Raw genomic sequence first — 24,479 nt, forward strand, 5'->3', positions numbered from 1 at the left:
GACTTTCATTAACATCCACGCTAGACTACTAAATATTTAAAGAAGTGGATAAATTTCACCCGAAGTGGGGCAGCCCCACACACATGAAAGCAGTCACGGAATCAAAATATAAATCTAAAGAGGTTGTTTTTATCTGAGTAAATTTAGTGTCACAGCAGGAGGAAATGAGACCTAGGGTTTATTAAAACTTTCCCTCCCATTTGTTCTCTGCCTTTGTTTATTTGAAAAGGCAGAATTACTGCTCAAGACCCTGCAAGGTTTTAATTGATCAGAAACCATCTTGGAGAAACAAAGGCACAGACCAAAGACCTCCCTCCCTCCTCCTGACTCCCCCGCCCCACAAACTCCCCCAGGTAAGAGCTTGTTGCCAGTGACAACCTGCTGCAACCTGATCCCGTAGAGTCCCCAGGCCGGCCAGGGACGCCCATCCTCCTCCTCACCATGTTTTAAATACCATCTTGGATCATTTTCACATGTGTCAATAAATTGTTTTGCCATGGTTTTTCTTTTTTTCTTTTTTCAAGTTGAAAAGGGGGCAGGGGAGCAGCTCTGTCAATACACACTGCTCTGCAGAACAGCTGGACGCACTGTAAGTGGCCTCTGCTGTTGGCCTTGATCAAGGTAAGCCGGAATTAAGCATTAGGCCTACGGGAGCATGGAGCATCCCTGGCCCCACCACACCAGGAGAAATGGGTAACAAGCTGGAAGATCTTGCCCTCCCCCTGGGGGGGAATCCTGAGGCTCTGCCCACCCCTCCACAGGTGCAGCTGCAAGAGTCCGGCAGGCCACAACTTACACAGGCAAGGGGATGTCAGGGGCCTAGGGCTGAAAGCTCTTGCCTGGTCAAGGTGGGCTCTGGGTGCCCACAGGTGAAGGGCAGACAGAGCTGCCCCACCAGGGGCAGCTGAGTCACCCACCGTGAGGGAGGGCACTGGCTCCCCAGGCACGTAACTAGGGTCCAAGGAGGGTCACCTTGTCCATCAGGGAAGCCCCAAGGAAGCCACTGAAATCAGTGACCCCAAACACCTGGGACTCTTGGGTTAATTTTTCCCAATCCATTTCAAAATCCAACATGAAACCAAGATTCTCATAATCTACACATGGATTAAAAATCATCACATACATCATTGTTCTTGGAGCACCCAGTTCTATGGCCCTTCAGAATAGGAGACTGCTTGATCTCCACTCCCCAATCCTACGACCTTCCAAGAACTGGTAAGTTGATCCCCTTCTTACTAGAAACACACCATGACAGGGGGAAAATCCAAAAGGAGAATCAAAACCACATCTGAGTTCAAGACCTTGGAGCAGCATGTTCCGCTGTGTGACTGAGTGAATGGCCCACCCTCTCTGAGCACCACACGCCTATGAAACCTGCTCGGCTGGTGTGAGAGACGCGGGAGGTGAAGCCTGTGAAGGCAAAGGCAGCTCCCACCTCACCTCACCTCACCTCACCGGGGGCTGCGGATGTCAGATAAGACCTGCTGAGTGGTAAGCCCATGCCAGGCCCCCCAGATGTACTGAGGAGGTGCTGGGTGCCAGGCGCTGGTCTAGCTGCTTGACCTGCAGACCTCATTAAGCCCTCAGAACCACTGTTTGAGGGAGACACCATAACTATACCCCTCAGTTTATAATGAGAAAGGCAAGGTCCAAAGAGCTGAGCAACTTGCCTACAGCCACAGTGACTGAGGACTAGCACCAGAGCCCAGGGCACGAAACTCCAGGGTGTGGTTTGAACCACAGCCCCACCTTGTCATCGTTCCTGCCACTGTCTGTCACAGTGTCCACAGGAAACGGCACCCTTCACAACACTGTTACAGCATCCATAAGAAATATCACCCTTCACAACACTGTCACTGTGTCCACAGGAAACATCACCATTCACAACACTGTCACTGTGTCCACAGGAAACATCACTGTTCATGACACTGTCACTTGTCCACAGGAAACATCACAGTTCAAGACACTGTCACTGTGTCCACAGGAAACATCACTGTTCATGACACTGTCACTGTGTCCACAGAAAACATCACTGTTCATGACACTGTCACTGTGTCCACAGGAAACATCACAGTTCAAGACACTGTCACTGTGTCCACAGGAAACATCACCCTTCACAACACTGTCACTGTGTCCACAGGAAACATCACCCTTCACAACACTGTCACTGTGTCCACAGGAAACATCACCCTTCACAACACTGTCACTGTGTCCACAGGAAACATCACCATTCACAACACTGTCACTGTGTCCACAGGAAACATCACTGTTCATGACACTGTCACTGTGTCCACAGAAAACATCACTGTTCATGACACTGTCACTGCGTCCACAGGAAACATCACTGTTCATGACACTGTCACTTGTCCACAGGAAACATCACCCTTCACAACACTGTCACTGTGTCCACAGGAAACATCACCCTTCACAACACTGTCACTGTGTCCACAGGAAACATCACCCTTCACAACACTGTCACTGTGTCCACAGGAAACATCACTGTTCATGACACTGTCACTGCGTCCACAGGAAATATCACTGTTCACGACACTGTGTCACTGGATCCACAGGAAACATCACCCTTCACAACACTGTCACTGTGTCCACAGGAAACATCACTGTTCACAGCACTGTCACAGCATCCACAGGAAACATCACTGTTCACAACACTGTCACTGTGTCCACAGGAAACATCACCATTCACAACACTGTCACTGTGTCCACAGGAAACATCACTGTTCATGACACTGTCACTGTGTCCACAGGAAACATCACAGTTCATGACACTGTCACTGTGTCCACAGGAAACATCACCCTTCACAACACTGTCACTGTGTCCACAGGAAACATCACCCTTCACAACACTGTCACTGTGTCCACAGGAAACATCACTGTTCATGACACTGTCACTGCGTCCACAGGAAACATCACTGTTCATGACACTGTCACTGCGTCCACAGGAAACATCACTGTTCATGACACTGTCACTTGTCCACAGGAAACATCACCCTTCACAACACTGTCACTATGTCCACAGAAAACATCACTGTTCACAACACTGTCACAGCATCCACAGGAAACATCACTGTTCACAACACTGTCACTGTGTCCACAGGAAACATCACTGTTCACAACACTGTCACTGTGTCCACAGGAAACATCACTGTTCATGACACTGTCACTGTGTCCACAGGAAACATCACCCTTCACAACACTGTCACTGTGTCCACAGGAAACATCACCGTTCACAACACTGTCACTGTGTCCACAGGAAACATCACCCTTCACAACACTGTCACTGTGTCCACAGGAAACATCACCCTTCACAACACTGTCACTGTGTCCACAGGAAACATCACCCTTCACAACACTGTCACTGTGTCCACAGGAAACATCACCCTTCACAACACTGTCACTGTGTCCACAGGAAACATCACCCTTCACAACACTGTCACTGTGTCCACAGGAAACATCACCGTTCACAACACTGTCACTGGATCCACAGAAAACATCACTGTTCACAACACTGTCACTGTGTCCACAGGAAACATCACTGTTCACAACACTGTCACAGCATCCACAGGAAACATCACTGTTCATGACACTGTCACTGCGTCCACAGGAAACATCACCCTTCACAACACTATCACTGTGTCCACAGGAAACATCACCCTCACAACACTGTCACTGTGTCAACAGGAAACATCACTGTTCACAACACTGTCACTGGATTCACAGGAAACATCACTGTTCACAACACTGTCACTGTGTCCACAGGAAACATCACTGTTCACAACACTGTCACAGCATCCACAGGAAACATCACTGTTCATGACACTGTCACTGCGTCCACAGGAAACATCACCCTTCACAACACTATCACTGTGTCCACAGGAAACATCACCCTTCACAACACTGTCACTGTGTCAACAGGAAACATCACTGTTCACAACACTGTCACTGTGTCCACAGGAAACATCACTGTTCACAACACTGTCACTGTGTCCACAGGAAACATCACTGTTCATGATACTGTCACTGCGTCCACAGAAAACATCACCCTTCACAACACTGTCACTGTGTCCACAGGAAACATCACCCTTCACAACACTGTCACTGTGTCCACAGGAAACATCATCCTTCACGACACTGTCACTGTGTCCACAGGAAACATCACCCTTCACAACACTGTCACTGTGTCCACAGGAAACATCATCCTTCACGACACTGTCACTGTGTCCACAGGAAACATCACCCTTCACAATACTGTCACTGTGTCCACAGGAAACATCACTGTTCACAACACTGTCACTGTGTCCACAGGAAACATCACCCTTCACGACACTGTCACTGTGTCCACAGGAAACATCACTGTTCACAACACTGTCACTGTGTCCACAGGAAACATCACCCTTCACAACACTGTCACTGCGTCCACAGGAAATATCACCCTTCACAACAGTGTCACTGTATCCACAGGAAACATCACTGTTCACAACACTGTCACTGTGTCCACAGGAAACATCACTGTTCACAACACTGTCACAGCATCCACAGAAAACATCACCCTTCACAACACTGTCACTGTGTCCACAGGAAACATCACTGTTCATGACACTGTCACTGTGTCCACAGGAAATATCACTGTTCACGACACTGTGTCACTGCATCCCATAGGAAACATCACTGTTCATGACACTGTCACAGCATCCACAGGAAACATCACTGTTCACAACACTGTCACAGCATCCACAGGAAACATCACTGTTCACAACACTGTCACAGCATCCACAGGAAACATCACTGTTCATGACACTGTCACTTGTCCACAGTAAACATCACCCTTCACAACACTGTCACTGTGTCCACAGGAAACATCACTGTTCACAACACTGTCACAGCATCCACAGGAAACATCACTGTTCATGACACTGTCACTGTGTCCACAGGAAACATCACCGTTCACAGCACTGTCACTGTGTCCACAGGAAACATCACCCTTCACAACACTGTCACTGTGTCCACAGGAAACATCACTGTTCATGACACTGTCACTGTGTCCACAGGAAACATCACCGTTCACAGCACTGTCACTGTGTCCACAGGAAACATCACCCTTCACAACACTGTCACTGTGTCCACAGGAAACATCACCCTTCACAACACTGTCACTGCGTCCACAGGAAACATCACTGTTCATGACACTGTCACTGCGTCCACAGGAAACATCACTGTTCATGACACTGTCACTGTGTCCACAGAAAACATCACCCTTCACAACACTGTCACTGTGTCCACAGAAAACATCACCCTTTACAACACTGTCACTGTGTCCACAGGAAACATCACCCTTCACAACACTGTCACTGTGTCCACAGGAAACATCACTGTTCACAACACTGTCACAGCATCCACAGGAAACATCATCCTTCACGACACTGTCACTGTGTCCACAGGAAACATCACCGTTCACAACACTGTCACAGCATCCACAGGAAACATCATCCTTCACGACACTGTCACTGTGTCCACAGGAAACATCACCCTTCACAACACTGTCACTGTGTCCACAGGAAACATCACTGTTCACAACACTGTCACTGTGTCCACAGGAAACATCACCCTTCACAACACTGTCACTGCGTCCACAGGAAACATCACCGTTCACAACACTGTCACTGTGTCCACAGGAAACATCACTGTTCATGACACTGTCACTGCATCCACAGGAAATATCACTGTTCACGACACTGTGTCACTGGATCCACAGGAAACATCACCCTTCACAACACTGTCACTGTGTCCACAGGAAACATCACTGTTCATGACACTGTCACTGTGTCCACAGAAAACATCACCCTTCACAACACTGTCACTGTGTCCACAGAAAACATCACCCTTTACAACACTGTCACTGTGTCCACAGGAAACATCACCCTTCACAACACTGTCACTGTGTCCACAGGAAACATCACTGTTCACAACACTGTCACAGCATCCACAGGAAACATCACTGTTCACAACACTGTCTCAGCATCCACAGGAAACATCACCGTTCACAACACTGTCACTGTGTCCACAGAAAACATCACCCTTCACAACACTGTCACTGTGTCCACAGGAAACATCACCCTTCACAACACTGTCACTGTGTCCACAGGAAACATCACCCTTCACAACACTGTCACTGTGTCCACAGGAAACATCACCCTTCACAGCACTATCACTGTGTCCACAGGAAACATCACTGTTCACAACACTGTCACTGTGTCCACAGGAAACATCACTGTTCACAACACTGTCACAGCGTCCACAGGAAACATCACTGTTCATGACACTGTCACTGCGTCCACAGGAAATATCACTGTTCACGACACTGTCACTGTGTCCACAGGAAACATCACCCTTCACAACACTGTCACTGTGTCCACAGGAAACATCACCCTTCACAACACTGTCACTGTGTCCACAGGAAACATCACCCTTCACAGCACTATCACTGTGTCCACAGGAAACATCACTGTTCACAACACTGTCACTGTGTCCACAGGAAACATCACTGTTCACAACACTGTCACAGCGTCCACAGGAAACATCACTGTTCATGACACTGTCACTGCGTCCACAGGAAATATCACTGTTCACGACACTGTCACTGTGTCCACAGGAAACATCACCCTTCACAACACTGTCACTGTGTCCACAGGAAACATCACCCTTCACAACACTGTCGCTGTGTCCACAGGAAACATCACTGTTCACAGCACTGTCACAGCATCCACAGGAAACATCACTGTTCATGACACTGTCACTGCGTCCACAGGAAATATCACTGTTCACGACACTGTGTCACTGCATCCCACAGGAATCCTCACTGTTCATGACACTGTCACAGCATCCACAGTAATCATCATTGTTTATGCCACTGTCTGTCACATTATCCACAAGAAACATCACTGTTCACAACACTGTCACAGTGTATAGAGGAAACATCACCATTCATGACACTGTCACAGCATCCACCAGAACATCCTATTCCTGATGCTATCTGTCACAGCATCCGTAGGAAATGTCACTGTTCATGACACTGTCACAGCATCCACAGGAAGTGTCGCCATTCATAATACTGTCTGTCATAACAGGTCCACAGGGAATGTCACCATTTGTGATGCTGTTACAGCATCTACAGGAGATGCCATTGTTCAAAAAAGTATCTGTTACAGTGTGTCCACAGGAAATGTCACCATTCCTAACACTGCCACAGTGTGCACAGGAAATGTCCTCATGTGATACAGTCACAATGTGTCCACAGGAAAGTCAGCATTCATAACGCTGTCACAGCACATGTACAGGAAATGCGTTGCCAGAGTTCTATGAAACTTACCATGCAAGGGTGCACGCCATGAAATGGGGACCCATTCAGCCAGAACTGATCAGCACCTGAGGCTGCACAAACACTCCTGCACATTCCTGCACACACCCATGTGCACCACACTCTCCAACACCTACACACTTGTGCAGGCACACACACAGACCCACACACACTCAAGTACACAGCATTCCCAGACCCACACACTCAGGTGCACACATGCAGATACACTCAGGTGCACACCACGCAGATCCACACACACACACACTCACACTTCTCCAGGGCTCAGTGGGAAGCGTCGTCCCCTGGCTGGACATGCACCATCCTTCATTTGTCAGCATGTGCATATCTAGAAGCCAAGGCTGGTCCCTCAAGGGTTGCTGGGCCACGGACCCTCAACCCATTACAAAGCACAAAGTCTACCCTATTGCTGGTCCCAGAATACAGTTTGACTGCAGCAGGATTACACTTTGGTCAGTTTGGGTGTCGTGGTTACCAAGTGCCTATTCTAAGGGCACTTTGGGGGGCAGACCTTATGTCATCTCTTTCTTTGGCCGGGATCATGCAGATACTGGCAGCGCCCACTTCCACTAGCGAGCGGGTAGGAGGCTACGCAGACCAAAGGCTCTCCATCTTCTGTCCAGGTCTGAGTGTTCTAAAGCAGTAGTCATCGCCACACAGATACTGGCAGGACCGCACCCCTCACAGTGCATTAGCCACATGTGGCAGCAGGGCTTGGCAGCATCTTGCAGGACACTGAGAAGGCCAGGCAAGGAGGCTGGAGCAGCAAAGGAAGGACACTTCCCAAGTGTCCACCATGTGTGGTCAGCGCTCACACAAGGACAGCATCAATGCCCCCGGGAGTTATACCTCTCCCCACGTGACACCAGGCAGGACAGGCACCATCTTTCCAGGGGCACAAGCAGCTACAGAGCTCCAGGTAGCAGAAGTGAATTTCTAGTTATGAGGCAGGGCCCGGAGGGGAGACCACCTCACTGCAGATGGTCAGAACAGCGAGACAGAAAATAGCGAAACAGTGAAATGTCAGACGCTGGGAGTTTGAGGGGCTCGTTAGGGGCTTCTGAGAAGTTGGATACGCAGCCTGGGCTGGAGATGGACTGTGTTAGTGGCTGAGACACCGAGGTCAAGGCCTGGGAGTGAGAGGTATGGCTAAGGGGAACGTGGAGGGGGCGAGGGACCATAAGGTGAGGATCCTGCCTCCCAAGGGTGCACAGTCCCAAAAGGATCAAGAAGTGGGTTCTGGGGGCTGGGGATGTGGCTCAAGTGGTAGCGCGCTCGCCTGGCATGCGTGCGGCCCGGGTTCGAACCTCAGCACCACATACAAACAAAGATGTTGTGTTTGCCCGCCGAGAATTAAAATAAATAAATATTAAAAAAAAAAAAAAAGAAGTGGGTTCTGCAAAGGGCAGCAGCTCCTTAGGAAGCTACAGGTTGGCAGGTGGGACGAGGGCCAGGGCCAAGCTGAAGTACAAGGGAGGCTGTGAAGTGGGGGAGGGGTGGGAGGAGAGGGAGGGCTCAGGGCTCCTGAGGGGACAGATGGGGTTCCCCTAGAGTTCAGCCTCTGCCCATGTCCTAGAAAGGAACCTGTGGTGGGTTTCCACATGGAGCAGAGGGACTTCTCAGCACACAAAGTCACCTCAGCTCTTCAAAGTGACACAAATAAAATCTCCTGGGTCACCTCTGAAGAGCCACAGGGCCACAGGGGAACTTCTCATACTTTTTCTTTGTACTGGAGATTGAACCCAGGTGCGCTTATCCGCTGAGCCACATCCCAGCCCTTTTCATTTTTTTGAGACAGGGTCTCACTGAGTTGCTTAGTGCCTCGCTAAGTTGCTGAGATGGCTTTGAACTCGTGACCCTCTGCCTCAGCCTCCTGAGCTACTGGGATTCCAGGAACTTCTCATTCCTAAATGATCTCATCCCATATAATATTGGCTTCCGGGTGGTCCAAGAGTGGATGGGGAGCTTCTCTTTACAGAAGTGTGCCCACTATTTAATGGGAAACAAAGGAGAGACTCAGGTTATGATTTCCACAGCCCATAATGAATGACCCCATCACAGAAAGACAACCAGACCCCAGGAGCCCACTGGCAGAAGACAACCGCACCACAGAAGGGGCCCCACTGGCTCCCCAAGTGCACACCTGAATCTCTGCAGCCCTCGGGTTCTCCCTCCCGGGAATCACAGGGACCAGAGGAGCAGGCTTGGGGACTCTGTGGGCGAGCAGCCTGCCAAGTCCAGAGTACGGAAGTCTCCAGAATGAATCCAGACCCTCCCCGCAAAGATCACCGGGGTCGGGGGAGAGGAGGAGAAGAGTTGGGGACAAACGGGGAGAGGCAGGCCTGGAAAGAGAGCTGATCCATCCATCAGATGCTGCCAACAGAACAAATCAAGACACATTCCTGAGACAACTAGGGAGACGGGCACTCTAACAGGTCCTGGATGGCATTAGGGAATCGCTGTTCTTGCTTCCTGAGACAGTGACCGAGGACAATGAAGGCGGTGAGCCCTGGCTGGGCTGCTAGGAGCCTGGCCTCAGGGTTTGCAAACAAGCTTTTCGGGGAGGTGGGGGCTGCGGTGGATAGAGGGTAGTTATGGCTTGGTGCTCAAAAGTGGCTGGTGATTTGAACACAGTCCCTTTGGGGGGAAAATACTGAGGGAAATGGAAGCAGGCAATCAGCTCAGATTTTCATATGTTGGATTAAATGATCTTATTTAATTATTATGACCCAAAATGGCCTCAGAGGCAAAAGACAAAAGTTTCTGAAAAAGTTCTGAAGCTCAACTCCTGGCTCCGTTGGAGCTCGTCACCAGCTCCAGTTCATCTGGCTCAGAGACTTAGCTTTATGAGGCCACCTAGAGGGAAAGGAGTGACTGCGGCCTCCAGCGGGGTGGGAGCCGCTCCAGCCCCCTTTCCCCCCAATAGAACCTTCTCCACTAATTGGAAATTCCACTGAAGCTGAAAGAGAAACTGTTCCAACGACAGCTGGCTTCCTGTCACCTCCGGGCTTCCTTGCGAGGTCCCGTGGCAGCGATTCCTCTGCAGAAGTTGGTGGAGGAAGGTCTGCTCTTGCCAAGACTTCCGGGGCACACAGCTCTTTCCACAATGCAGAGACCCTTGGTTCTGGGAAGTCAAAGGAACTTGCTCCGCCGCTCATGATATGGCCAGGGGATCTGAGATGGGATGTCACCCAGGGTCAGCCGAGCAGGCAGAAGGCTCTGGGTGTGCCCTGGCATAGCAGCAAAACTATCTCCAGTTGTAGAAGAGAAGACGACAGGACACTCCCAGCCGGGCAGAGTGAGACCGCAGGCTCACAGAGCAGAGCCCAGGGCCATGCCCGCAGCAGTCTCCCCAGCTTGGCAGATGCACAGGCAGAGACTGTGGCACACGCAGGCTCCTCTCTGCGCCCATTTCAACTCTTCCTCAGGCTCCTCAGCCCCAGCAGCCCCACCTGCAACATCAGGAAGCCCTTCTCCTATCTCAGGACACCTCACTCACTAGCTGCACTGTCATCCTGTCCCATCAGACCCCACCTCTCACCATCCGGTACACCTTCCCCAGAAGCCACCACGGCTGCAACTGCGAGTCCAACCAAAGTGACCCTACACCCTGGAGCCACACACGCCCTCTCCCGTGTGTCCCCTGAAGTCATCTCTGCTGGTGCAGGTTTGAGATCCCCGACTTGACTCCAGCACCCTGACGGCAGCATCTGTTTCCATCATTCCCCATAATGAGGCTGATCAAGCAGACATAAGACAAGATGTGAGAAAAGCCGGGATTTTAGCCTAATGGCATATTCTCCCTTCCACAGAAAGACGCACACCAAGCTCTTCCTGTGGAGATCAAAGCCAGCCTCGCCCTCCACAACTGTGCAAGGCCCTTTGAGTCTTGCAGCAAAACACAATCGCCCCGCTCAGTGGCTACCTGACCACAGCTGGCAGAGAGAGGCAGATGGAATCAGATGCGCCTCCGTCTAGTGTCCAGAAACTAACAGGAAAGGCGACAGACGTCTACTGCAGGGACCTCAGCTATTACTGGGGGTAATGCAGTAATGTTTTATTTCTAACCTGAATTCATGCCGAATTTCAGCAAATATCAAACGAGACAGAGACCACCACCATGCCTCAGCCTGGGTGCTCACCCAAAACCAATGGCAGGGACAGAAAGTGACCCTAGCTCACTGGGACTCCAGAGGATTCCACCTTGCTTCCACCTGGGTGCACTGGAATGTCAACAGTGAACATCTCCTTCAGGTGAGCAGAGAGCAGGTCAACAGGGCGACCCTGTTCTTAAACAGGAGCAAGAAGAAGGCACTGCTGGTGTCTCCAGAGCGCAGCATTCTAAGACAAGAACTGCAGTACTTCTTTGAGGAGGAGAGGAAGGATATTTTGTTTTTTTAACTAGGCAAAGAACTTTATTAACCTTGGTTTCAAACTTTATTCCCAGACTTCTTCAGCTTAATTAGCTGCAAAAAATAAATTGTGTATAAGCAAAAACTAAAAAGAGCTTCAGTGTCCAAGGGGCTTGGGCTTAAAAATATTAGAGAGCTAGATTTTATCAGATCCACAAACAAAACAATTTCTAAAAAAGCCCTAGAAAAAGAAGAACAAATCAACATCAAAAGCAATAAAAGACAGGAAATAATGAAAATCAGAGCTGAAATCAATGAAATCTAAACAAAAGAAAAAATATTTGACAGAACAAAAAATTGGTTCTAGGAGCTGGGGCTGGGGTTCAGTGGCAGCGCACTTGCATAGGAAGTGTGAGGCCGTGGGTTCGATTCTCAGCACCACGTATAAATAAAAAAATAAAGATCTATCAGCAACCAAAAAGTTAAAATCAACAATTAAAATAAAAAAATTAAAATCAACAATTTTTAAAAAGTTGGTTCTTTGAAAAAATAAATAAAATTGATAAACTCCTGGCCCCAAAAGAGAAAAAAGAGAAAACTCAAATTACTAAATTACAAGATGAAGAAGGAAATATCACAACAGACACATCTGAAATACAGAGGATAATTAGAAAGTATTTTGAAAATTTATGTTCCAATAAAATAGAAAATATCGAAGACATTGATAAATTTCCAGAGACATGTGACCTACACAAACAGAATGAGGAGGTCATACATGATTTAAACACATCAATTTCAAGTAATGAAATTGAAAACACCATCAAAAGCCTACCAACCAAGAAAAGGCCAGGACCAGATGGATTCTCAGCCGAGTTCTACAAGACTTTCAAAGAAGAATTAACACCAATACTCCTCAAAGTATTCCATGAAATAGAAAAGGAGGGAACCGTTCCAAACTCATTCTGTGAGGCTAATATCACCCTGATACCAAAATCAGACAAAGACACATCAAGGAAAAAAAACCTCAGACCAATATCCCTGATGAACATAGATGCAAAAATTCTCAGTAAAATTCTGGCAAATCACAAACAAAAACATATTAAAACGATAGTGCACCGTGATCAAGTGGGGTTCATTCCAGGGATGCAAGTTTGGTTCAACATACAGAAATCTAACTCATCATATTAATAGAATTAAAAACAAGAATCATATGACCATCTCATAGATGCAGAAAAAGCCTTTGACAAAACACAGCACACCTTCATGTTCAGAACACTAGAAAAACTAGGGATAGTAGGAACATACCTCAACATTGTAAAAGCTATCTATGCTAAACCCAAGGCCAACATCATTCTAAATGGAGAAAAACTGGGACAAGACAAGGATGTCCTCTTTTACCCCTCCTATTAAACAACATCCTTGAAACTCTAGCCAGAGCAATTAGACAAAAGAAATTAAAGAGATACAAATAGGTAAAGAAGAACTCAAACTATCACTATTTGCTGATGACATGATTCCATATATACAAGATCCAAAAAATTCCACCAGAAAACTTCTAGAACTAATAAGTGAATTCAGCAAAGTAGCAGGATATAAAATCAACACCCATAAATCAAACACATTCCTATATATCAGTGATGAATTCACTGAAAGAGAAATTAGAAAAACTACTCCATTCACAATAATCTCAAAAAAAAAAAAATACCTGGGAATCAATCTAACAAAAGAAGTGAAAAACCTCTACAATGAAAACTACAGAACACTAAAGAAAGAAATTGAAGAAAACCTCAGAAGATGGAAAGATCTCCCATGCTCCTGGGTAGGCAGAATTAATATTGTCAAAAGGGCCATACTACCAAAAATGTTATACAGATTTAATGCAATTCCTATTAAAATTAGAAAAAGCAATCATTAAATATATTTGGAAAAATAAGAAACAGAGAATACTTAAAGCCATCCTTAGCAAGAAAAGTCAAGCAGGAGGCGTCACAATATCAGACCTTAAACTATACTACAGAGCAAAAGGAAATTAAACCTGTATCTCTCACTCTGCACAAAAGTCAACTCAAAGTGGATCAAAGACTGAGGTACTAGAAGAGAGACCCTGTGCCTAATAATAATAAAAAAAAAAGGCCCAAATCTTAACCATGTTGGCCTAGAATCAGATGAATGGATAAAAAAAAAATGTGGTATATACATACTCAATATTACTCAGCTTTAAAGAAGAGTGAAATTATGGTATTTGCCAGTAAATAGATGGAGTTGGAGAGTATCATGCTAAGTTAAGTAAGCCAATCCTAAAAAACCAAAGGCAGAATGTTTTCTCTAACATGCGGTGTTAATTCACAATGAGGGGGGCAGGGCACCAGAGAAGAATAGCGTTACCTTAGATTAGGTAGAGGGACGTGAAGGGAGGGGAGGGGAGGGGATGTGGGAGAGGAAAGAGAGTAGAATGAAACAGACACTGTTACTGTATGTATATATGTGACTCGTGACCAATATGAGTTTATCGTTTTCAGAAATTGGTCAGTTCAGTTTGACTCATTCCTTAGAAGCCTCATCAAAATTTTCCGCAAGATCTAGAACTTCATCATCGTCCTCTCCAGTAGCAAGTGGTGCCTTTCCATCCACAGATTGTGTGGGCAGGGTTCAGCCAGTCTCCTTAATCCCGTCAGACTGCCTGCAGGGCTCCTTCAAGCCCAGTATCGGGCAGCACTTGGGTCGGTGGCTCTGTCTCAGCGTGGCCTGTACTGGTGAAAGTGTTTGCTGCCACAGACGCCTGGACTTGAGGGTTGTTAAGGTGGACCGCTGTTCCTTGGTCTGTAAACATATTCCTGTCTTCAACACCAGAGATATCGTTTACTCCTAACTTCTTTAAGCAGAATTGAAGTTTTTTACCATCTGCGGTAGCTCTTCTACGAACCACCGTCTTCTTTCAGCAAGCAGTTCCTTTCCCACCAATGCACACAGTGCCTGCAGTTTGGTTTTTCCTGGTTTGTGACAGTTTCTTTCACCTTGCCAGAGTGGAAGTAGGGCCGCGTGGGGGGACAGGGCTGGAGCTTAGCGGCTCTCTGGCAGACCAGCTGAGATTAGGCACACACACGTGGGGACACAAGATCAGGAGAATCTTATTAGCACAGTTATGCTCCATGAAAGGGACACTGTCCATCTGTGTAGGAAATGCACCCATAGAGGGTCCAATTTAAAAGAATGCATTGGTAGATGGTCCAGTTAAAAAGTAAAACTCACTCAGTGGAGCACCTCCAAGATGCATTCCCAGTGTTCCTTGTTAGACTAGATTCCTTCTGGGCAGGGTGCAGGGAGAGGGTGCATCTCCCTTCCAGATTAGACCACCCTGCAGGCTTTCCAGGTGACAGAACTGTGTGTCTACCTAAAGGGAGTATCAGCAAGAATGGGGCAGTGACAACCTCGCCAAAAGTTCCTGACCTAAAGGACAGGCCAGCTACACTGATCTCAGAGCAAGTGTCCTTCCAAGTGGCAACTGTCCACCTTGCTCTGGGAAAGAAGCGTGGGGCAGCCGCTGGCCAGGTCACGGCCAGCTGGCACACTTCTTAGGAACAGAATGGGTGGGAAGCCCCCAGAGCCTCCGAGGAGCACCCACTAGGAAACCTGGAAACTCCTAGTACATGTGTAGAGAGGCCCTGACGTTGAGGACAGTGATCCAGGTCCCCCAAACTGGCTGACTCACATCACAATGACGACATGAAGTTCCACCACCCCCTCGTGGGCTTCCCATAGATCCTCACGGCAGCCTTACGTGGCAGGAATCATCCATCCCACAGATACAGACACTCAGCTTCGAAGGGGTTTGTCCCTCCCCCGGGTCAGCAGAAGACAGCCAGGGTCCTTCCCTGGGGCCGTCTGCCTCCTGCGTCTCCAGTCTTCTTGAAGGAGAGCACACTGTAAGAAATCCCCCATCTTGGCTATGAAGACATGGTCAATGGTTTCTGAGGTGTAGGGCCACCACTGCCAACCTGATCTAAGACCCCTCCCTTAGGGCCAGATGGAACCACTTAGGGGGCCGCGGCTTAGAATGGAAGTGTGCACATTTGTATAATTAGTGGAAAAGAACCAGAAAGGAATACGGATGAGAAAGGGGAAGAGGGAGGCAGGAAACCTGTGGGGAGAGAAGGAACTAGAACAGCAAAGGGTTAAAAGTGACAGGAGGACCTCGTGGAAGGACCGGAAGTGAAGGAGAGCATCTGAGACAGGGGTGGTGGGCAGCTCCAGGGCCCAGGCCAAGCCCGTCACCCTCTGCCTTCTTTCACACAGAACCTCAGCTATGGAAGGAAGGCCTGCCCCACATGGCGGTGATGCCCCTCACACTTTATCAAGCTCATGACCCTTGTCACTCAGGCCTGGAGAAAATAAAATAAGAAAGCACTTGTACGTTGCTCTTCTGTAAGATGCCTGTGGAGACTAGCTGGCCCACCTCAACTGCTCAGCACTTCAAGGCCTCTTCTGTGTGTTTCATGTGCCTTGTCCCATGCAGTGCCCACAATCACCTTGTGGCCCCACTGTGCAGAGCAGGGTCAGGGCACAAGAGACAGCACAACCTGTCTAACTGCCGGGAGGTCCCAGGATCTAGCCTGGAGCAAGCACGTCCCCAGCTGTACTGTTGGGTTGTGGGCTCATGAGCATCTTCCCACGATAAGAAAATGGTCCCCCCATGCTCCTGGCCTTCCTGCAAGCACCTGCCAACCCTCAGAGGCTACCCCACCCTGCTCCCAGCCCCACTTCCATGCCCTATGACAATCCTCCCAAGGCCCCTCCCTGTGTTGGCTCCCGTGCTCTCAGCAGGACACCACCCAGCAAGTGCACCGAGGCCAGCCAGACCTGGAGAGAGCCCGAGGCCACAGGCCCATGAGGGAGGCCAGCTGGGTCATGCAAAGGCTTCGGAACCAAACAACCTGAGGAGAACCTAACCCGATGCCAAGAAAGCACACAGTCAATCCTGGGCTTGGAGAGCTGGCCTGGCGGTGTGCAGAGGGGACTTGGTGAGCACTCGGTGTGAGAACTGGCTAATGGACACCACAGAGGGTCTTGAGAAAATGGTATACTCCAGCTCTTGAATTGAGCAAGCATAAGCAGCAGACTTAAAGTCCACTAGCACAGACCTTTTTATATTGGGGTACACTTAGCTTTCTCCCAACATAAGAAGGCAGTAGGAAGAGAGTAACTGGTTTCTTATATCCTCACCCACTCTTCTCACATTTGTAGCATTGATATTTATGTAGTCTAATTTCTCCAACACAAAATTTTAAATATAACTCCTCCAAATAATGCAGTAGAACTGGGGTGAGTAGCTCAAAGCACCCTGAAATGACCTCAGTGAGACCCCACCAAGGGGCTGGGCTAGTCAGCATGCCATTGCTGTTACAAATACATGACATGAGCCACCTGCAAAGAAGGGAAGGATGTGCCCACATCTTCAGAGGTTCAATCCAGGGCTGGCTGGGGCCCTTGCTTTGGGGCCAGCAGTGAGGCAGCGCATCATGGTGGGTCCACAGGGTGGAGCCACACTGCCAGGACTGAAGGACCACCCAGGAGGCCCCTCCTCTTAGAGGCCCCCTGCCTCCCAGGAGCACCACACTAGGGACCACACCTGGGCCTCTGGGGACACTTATGCAAAGCACAGGAAGGGCAGTTCTCCCAACCTGAGGTTCTCAGACAACCCCAGGACACGTAGGGAGCCAAGCTCCTTTTCCTCAGAGAAACAGTAGGGCTTAACTGCATTCCAGCCCCTTCCTCATCCTAAAAGCCATGAGATCAGAAATTGATGAATTTGAACTCCAATTTCACCTTTTCAAGATCAAGAAATGTTCACAGCCTCCACCTCTGGGCCTCTCCCGTGCGAAGGTGTCACACAACAGAAACACACATGAACGCAGCCTTGAAGAGTCTCATGTCCATTTTTCTACTTTTTTGATTCGTTACAGACCCTCTGCGTGGCCTTCTTGCCTTATTTAAAATTGCTTCTGAAGTGATGCGTTCTAAATAAGACTCTCCTAACACCAACGTGAAGAACACTCAGCCAACACGCGACTCCGAGGGATGGGTCAGCCCTTCTCCCAGGAGCTACCAGGACCTATTCCAAAGCACAGCGCCACCAACCACTTCTGGGAACAGGCTGGGTCTTCAGCCCTCTCTCTCTCTTAACAGAAAGAACAGGTTTCCTTTGGGAAAACACAAGCCTCTTTCCTTAGCCAGAAAATCAGTGACCCCACCTCCTGTCCACTTCAAAACCACAACCAGACACCACGGCACTAAGGTGAGTAGAGTTACTTACAGTTGAAGATGCCCGGAGGTGGATGCTCAGTCACCAGCAGACAGTTTTCTTCATCACTGTTGTCCCCACAGTCGTTCTGTTGGTTACAGACCAGCGAACCAAGATATAAGCATTTACCGCTGGTGCAGGTGAATTTGCAGTCTGAAAAAGTACAACAGAAAGCATGAGGAATCAGTACAAGCTGGGTGCTCTTGAGCTGCTATTGCCACTGGGCTCTCCATCTGGATGTCCCAGGACACTGAACTTAGGGAAGGCACCTCACCTCCAGGTAAGGAGGTAAAACACACAGGGTCGGGCCCCCCGCACGGCACAGGAGCTCTGAGCTGCCTGCGGCACTACCCAAACCTGAGCAGCACATGGACACCCTCCCTCTCCACAACCTGCCCTACCTGCAAATGGGTTCTGTGGTTCCACTTGAAAACACCCTTGTCAATCAATTTTCCATACCTTCAAGGACGGGGGAAGCCCCCCAGCAGTGGCAGGGTCTCCAGCAGAACTCAGGAGTTCCTATTTAACTAAAGGGGGCCCATGAATATTATTTCCAAACTGCCATTTTGTTGTGGTGAAAGTCTGGGCAAAATATTGAAACCTCTCTGGTGAACATGCATCTCATGCCAAGCAAAATCCACTTTACTAGCAGCAGAGGTAGCATTGGTTTTATGATGTGAAACACAGGCAAATTATACGTGCTCTCTGCTACCTCAGAAGCATCTGTGTCAAGGGCCACGTTGATGAATTATAAAAATAGTATGAAGCAGGTCTGATGGTATATACCTGTAATCCCAGCCACTAGGGAGACTGAGGTCAGTTCAAGGTCAGCCTGGGTGACTTAGCAAAACCCTGTCTCAAAATAAAACGAAAAGGGTGGAGGATGTAGTTTAGTGGGAGGGTTCTTTCCTAGCATGTGCTAGGCTTGGGGTTCAGACCTCTGAAATCTGTACAAATCAACATTTTAAGATGGATTCACCTTAGCAAGACTTTAAAATAAATTTGCAAGCCCAGCACATTACTGTCGCCTAGAGCAATTAAGGACAGAGGAAATTACAGCATGATATACAATCGGTCACATAAACATCCACATGGATCCCGTGCTGCAAATCACCTTGCATCTGACTGGGAATTTTCTCCTGGGAGTACCCACAGGCGTTGGCGGGAATCACACAGGACATCCCACCATAGATGCTGATAGAAAGAACCTCAGCAAGAGCCCTGGGTCCCCGGCTGACACCGACTGTCACAACCACTTCAGCTCCCCAGGCCTTGGTTTTCTCTGTCTGGAATAAGGGCAGCAAACCTGGACCTAACATTCCATTATTCAAATAAGAGACTGGGCATCAGCATGGCCAGGCCTCTCCCAGCCCTACTGACCACGTGTGGGGCTGCACCAGCCGAGTCTATGTATCCCCAAGGGGCTAACTGCAGCCAGCAAAGAGGACAGCCCCTCGCCTGTCCTAAGAGACAGAACTCAGGTCTTCACTGTGTTTCTGGGAACACGCACGAGACGAGGAATTAAAACCTGCCATTTGCTCACATTCTGAAAGAGTGCAGAAAAAGAGACCATGCAGAACTCCAACCTCATTTAGAATAACAGGTGAAAGCAGCCCAAAAGCCCATCCTCAGGCTTATGGCCGGCTGCACCACCCAGGCCAGAGGACAGTGCTGAGTGACAGGTCCCGTGGTGAAAGTGGGCTCAAGCCAAACCAACTGCCCCTTGAGCTAGACAGGTGCAACCCAGCTGCTCAGAATCATACTGATGAAGTGATCTTTTTTAACTCAATGGGGGAAGAAACGAATGTCCGGGAAACAATTTTATCTTCCTTTCCAAAAGAAATACTGGACTTTAGATTAATACCAAACATGAAGAGCACATTAGCCCAAGACAGGTACTCTCAGCATTACTAAATGATGACTGGGAAAACGGGGTATACCAACATGAACGAATTAAACTCTAACTCAGACGTTGACCATCTCTGTGGTCTGAAAGGAGCAGAGGCCAGACCACCACATTCGAGGTCACGTGGAATTTTAAATGACCATCTCTGTGGTCTGAAAGGAGCAGAGGCCATGTTCAAGGTCACGTGGAATTTTAAACCAATAGGGAAATGAACCTGTTTCCACGCTACACTCATTTCAACTTGTTCCAAGGAAGACAAGTCCAGACTAACATGTTTCTGAGGAAATGAATTATGTGATTGATTCATTCACATAATCGATACTTTAGCCCCTTCTATGTCATATGCTAGGTCCTGAGACCTGGAAATGCAGAGTTGAAAGAGTCTGTACTGTGCACTGTTTGTAAATGTGAACAGTGACTAATTCATCTGCTAGCTCCTTCCCAGGCCACTTTCATATCTGCCACCCAGCCTGAGATGGGGACTCGGTGAACGATGTCTTTGTGAGTTATCTGAGTCTCATAAGAACCCCATGAAGTACTTAGGGCCGATATTGCTATTCCCACCCTACTCCCTTCTGCCCCACCCCACCATGCTGCCTCAGTTTCCCAACATTTCACAAATGTGGGAGTCTCGCCAGGGACACGGTACACAGTGAAGGGCTCAGACAGCCTGATTCCTTAAGGAGGGGGAACGTCGCTCAGAAAGGCTTGAGTCACGTTCACTCTCCCTTCTTGGATAACAGCAATACCCACATCAACCCATTAACTTTCAAATTCACAAAAACTAAAAACTAAATCTTCTCAAAGGTGAGTCATGAGCCTGACATCAAACTGAAACGTCTTTCCATCACGTGGCCAGCTTGAATCAAACTGACTGGGTTGGAAATCTGGATATATTAAACTTCTTGATTTGACACAGAAAATACTAGAAATTGTGATGAGGCTATTACGTGTTAAAGATGAATGCAAAAGTTGGAATGGAACTGAAATTGCAGACCATGGTAAAGCAGCTGTCCACATTAACAAAACACGTGTTAACAAAATAAATCCTAATGGTATGTATGACTATTATGAATCAATAGTAATAATTTTAAAAAAACTGGTGTTGGTAGAGGCAGGTTTCCAATTGGACCCTGACTCATGAAGACCACCTCCGCCACACTTTGCTACCCAAAAGCCCAGTGCATTCGGGTCCTCTAATAAGTAGGTCATTGTGATATTTCCAGCAAGTCAATAACCCTACAAAGAAAGGCTCTTCCCTGAGCTGCCAGGGCATTGCCAGGGCCTCCTTTAGTACGACCCATGCCCAGTCCTAGCCAGGCCTCTGCTCTCACTGGCCCAGGGGCAGCCTGGGCAGCAGAGCTTTCTAGAACTCCTGAGGTGGGTTCCTATGGGCAGCCAAGACTGAGAACCGCTGACCACCAAGAAGGTGGCAACTCACTTATAAAGTCCTTTCTTTAGCTAATCATATTTTAATAGAATGATCAGATGAAATTGCTAATTTATAAAAAGTAAAACTAAAAACCAACCTCTTAAAATATAGGCAGGTATTGAGGGGAGAGGGCCTGGTTGCTGTGGCTCTGTTCTGTCAACGAGATACTTCAGAAGCTGGTGCCAATGCAGTTTGACCCCTACACCACATTTGGACACACCAGAACAGCAACCCTCCTCGACAGAGTAAAATGCAAGTCAGAGAAAGAAGATAGGAAAACAAAGAAGATATTTTTATAATAGTTTGTCCATTCCTTATGGAACCTACCGAGTACTTCCACCAATCCAGACGTTGAGGGATACTAAGGATTGTTACTCACAAGAAACCCTGGGGGACAAAGTTAGGGTGACATCAGAAGCACAGCATTGAAACAGAACACAGAATGAGCAACTCAGGAACCAGAGTTTCCTTCAGAAGCCATAAGCTTACTAAAACCATTGGCAATGTTTAAAAAGTTCTCCTTCTTTAAAAAAAATAGCCAGGAATTAGTGAAAGAAGAAAACAACATTGCTTTCTGCCATAATTTCCTATTTGACTTCTTATAAAAACTGCCTGGGGTCTTCTTTAGCTTCTGTACATTTCGGCACACAGCTTCTGAAGAATCTTTCAGGGTCTTGGAATTACCTCAGAGGCCTCAGGATCAGAGCTGAGAGGGCCCCAGAGGTCCGCTGGTCCACCCCCCATCTCACAGATGCAGAAACACATCTCAGAACCCCTGACCCACCCAACGTGGAAACCAGATTCCCTGTCATGGACAGAGAACCCAAGATTTCCATCAAATGGAGAGAAAAGTCTGCTTGTCCTGAATGTCCTTCTGATCATGCACAAACTAATATTAACCACATGAGGCAAGCCCTGGGAGAAAAGAGAACGGGAAAGAACAAGAAGGTTTCCTAAAATTGTGTTACCCTTGAAAAAAAAAGGAATTCTATGAGTCTTTAAACCAGGACAGAAGTGGAATATCCTAGTGTTCTCTGTGAATTCTAAACTTATATACCAAAAAAAGCTCTATTTTTAAAATTCCTGAGGACCAGTAGATGAACAATCCGAATATTCTAAACCTAATCTTAGGATTTGAAGATAAATGTTTAATCTTGGCTTGCAGAACAAATTCACCTCATAGAGACTAAATCTAATCCACTTGGTGGAGTCAACATTCTATGAAGTCAAAGGCAAAAAAATAAAAACAATAATAATAATAATAATAATAACAACAACAACAACAACAACAAAACAACAAAAAAAAGTTGTGCTCCATTTTTCCTAAACTCTTCTGAAGCCGTAGCTTTCACAGATACAATCTCAGTCACAAAATACAGACCTATACGCAGCATCACATCTCAGCTGTAAAGTCAGCCTTTTTTGTGAATTGGCAAAGTAGTCTATGTTAGTTATTTCTGCTAAAATTCATACAGCAACAGTGACTCATTTAGTTCACACTTCTACCATTCTTAAACCTGGGAGCCGACAGTGATTCTGGCTCCGTCGCGTCTGACATTTGAGTCTGAGACGCTCTCTGTAAAGGGGGCCTTCCCAGAGCACTGGCACCGTGAATAGCACAGGGGCGCTGGGTAGGGGTAAGCGAGGAAAGAACCTCATTCTAAAATTGGCATTCCTCATTCTGTCATCACCCACGTATAAAGAGGACAACAATACTGTTATTGATTTATATAAAAATCCATACCACCCACTGATCTACAAGGTACACGATTTCCCAGAGCAAAAATAAAGTTCGATAAAGATGAAAAACAATGAAGGAAACACACACACACACACACACACACACACACACACACACCAAGAAATGCAGGAAAAAGGGAAGAAAAAACACTATGACTGAAGATGGCTCTAGTGACTGGTCACTAAGCGGTACTCCTACCAATCGGGCCTGGCTGCCACAAGAAAACCCGAGGCCTGGTCAGGAGCCCTTGCTGGCCCGGAGCAGTGGGCATCCCAGTTAAACAGGAGCAGACCTCTCCTGCGCCCACAGCATGGAGGACCTGTCCCTCTGTGCAACAAGGGGAGGCTGTCTCAGATGCTGATTTCATCACAGAGGGAAGAGGACTCCCGCTCCGTGCTCCCTGCATGAGCCTCCAGTGCTGTTGGAATATTGGAGTGGTTTCTACAAAAGAAGAGCATGCGCAGAGTCAGGACTCGGCTAATCACGTAGGAAGGGATGGATGCTCAGGTGATTCTTCCTCCAGGCCAGCTTTGGTCAGTACGGGAGCATCATAAAGACCGTCCACACACACATTCTGCTATCATGTTTTTGAATGCAAGGTGCATGTGCTGAGCAACCTGGTTGACCCCACATCCAGCCGGCTGCCTACACCAGTTGTCTGAGAACTGGAACCTCATAGTCCCCGGGCATCACCCCCACTCACCCTGTCCAGCCTAGGTGAAGGCAGCCTCTTGGCTAAGGATGCTCTGACCTCACTCAAAGACGAGGCCGATGTTCCTGGTCATAAACTGGGAATAAGGGGAATTTAATTTGAAGATTTACATCCTGTGTAATGAATTGAGTTACCCCACAAGCACTAATGTGCGTCCTCTCTTGAGTGGTGTGCGTAGAACCATCACTGCCCTTCAGAAAGACCAACCTAACGTGGCAAATGGGCATAGGACGCATCCGGAAGAGCTTCTGACCCAAAGTAGAAATGAGAATTTTTTCAAACTGAATCTATTTTATGATATAGACTGTCAGTCCCATTCTGGGCCCGAAAGGATTATTTTGATGTTTCTCAAAAATCTCAGAAAAGCAAGTGAAAAACGTACAATGTGCTCTCAACAGGCCAAAGTGCCCTTGGGGTTCTCATCCTGCAGTTACCCTTCAGAGCAGCTTGAGAAACTTGCCCAAGTCTCCATCAGAGATTCCAACTTTTCTCTTTTCCTTTTTTTTTTTTTTTTTGTGATGCGGGGGATTGAACCCAGGAGCATTCTACCTCTGAGCTATCCCTACCACACCCCTCTATGTTTTTTAGGGTCTCGCTAAGTTGCCGAAGCTATCCTCACACTTGCAATCCTCCTGCCTCAGCCTCCCC

General features: G+C 47.8%; 1 protein-coding gene across 7 annotated transcripts in view; it reads right to left on the minus strand.

Moving 5' to 3' along the window:
- Nucleotides 1–24,479, minus strand: part of LDLRAD4 (low density lipoprotein receptor class A domain containing 4) — a 378,801-nt gene that overhangs the window by 177,351 nt on the left and 176,971 nt on the right. For all 7 annotated transcript variants that reach the window (XM_081262907.1, XM_081262909.1, XM_081262903.1 and 4 more), the window contains one exon: nucleotides 18,053–18,193. In XM_081262907.1, the coding sequence (XP_081119033.1) occupies nucleotides 18,053–18,193 (141 nt within the window). The remainder of the gene's footprint in view (nucleotides 1–18,052; nucleotides 18,194–24,479) is intronic.

This window comes from Spermophilus citellus (genome assembly GCF_964194105.1).
Source record: "Spermophilus citellus genome assembly, chromosome: 12".
Lineage (NCBI taxonomy): Eukaryota > Metazoa > Chordata > Mammalia > Rodentia > Sciuridae > Spermophilus > Spermophilus citellus.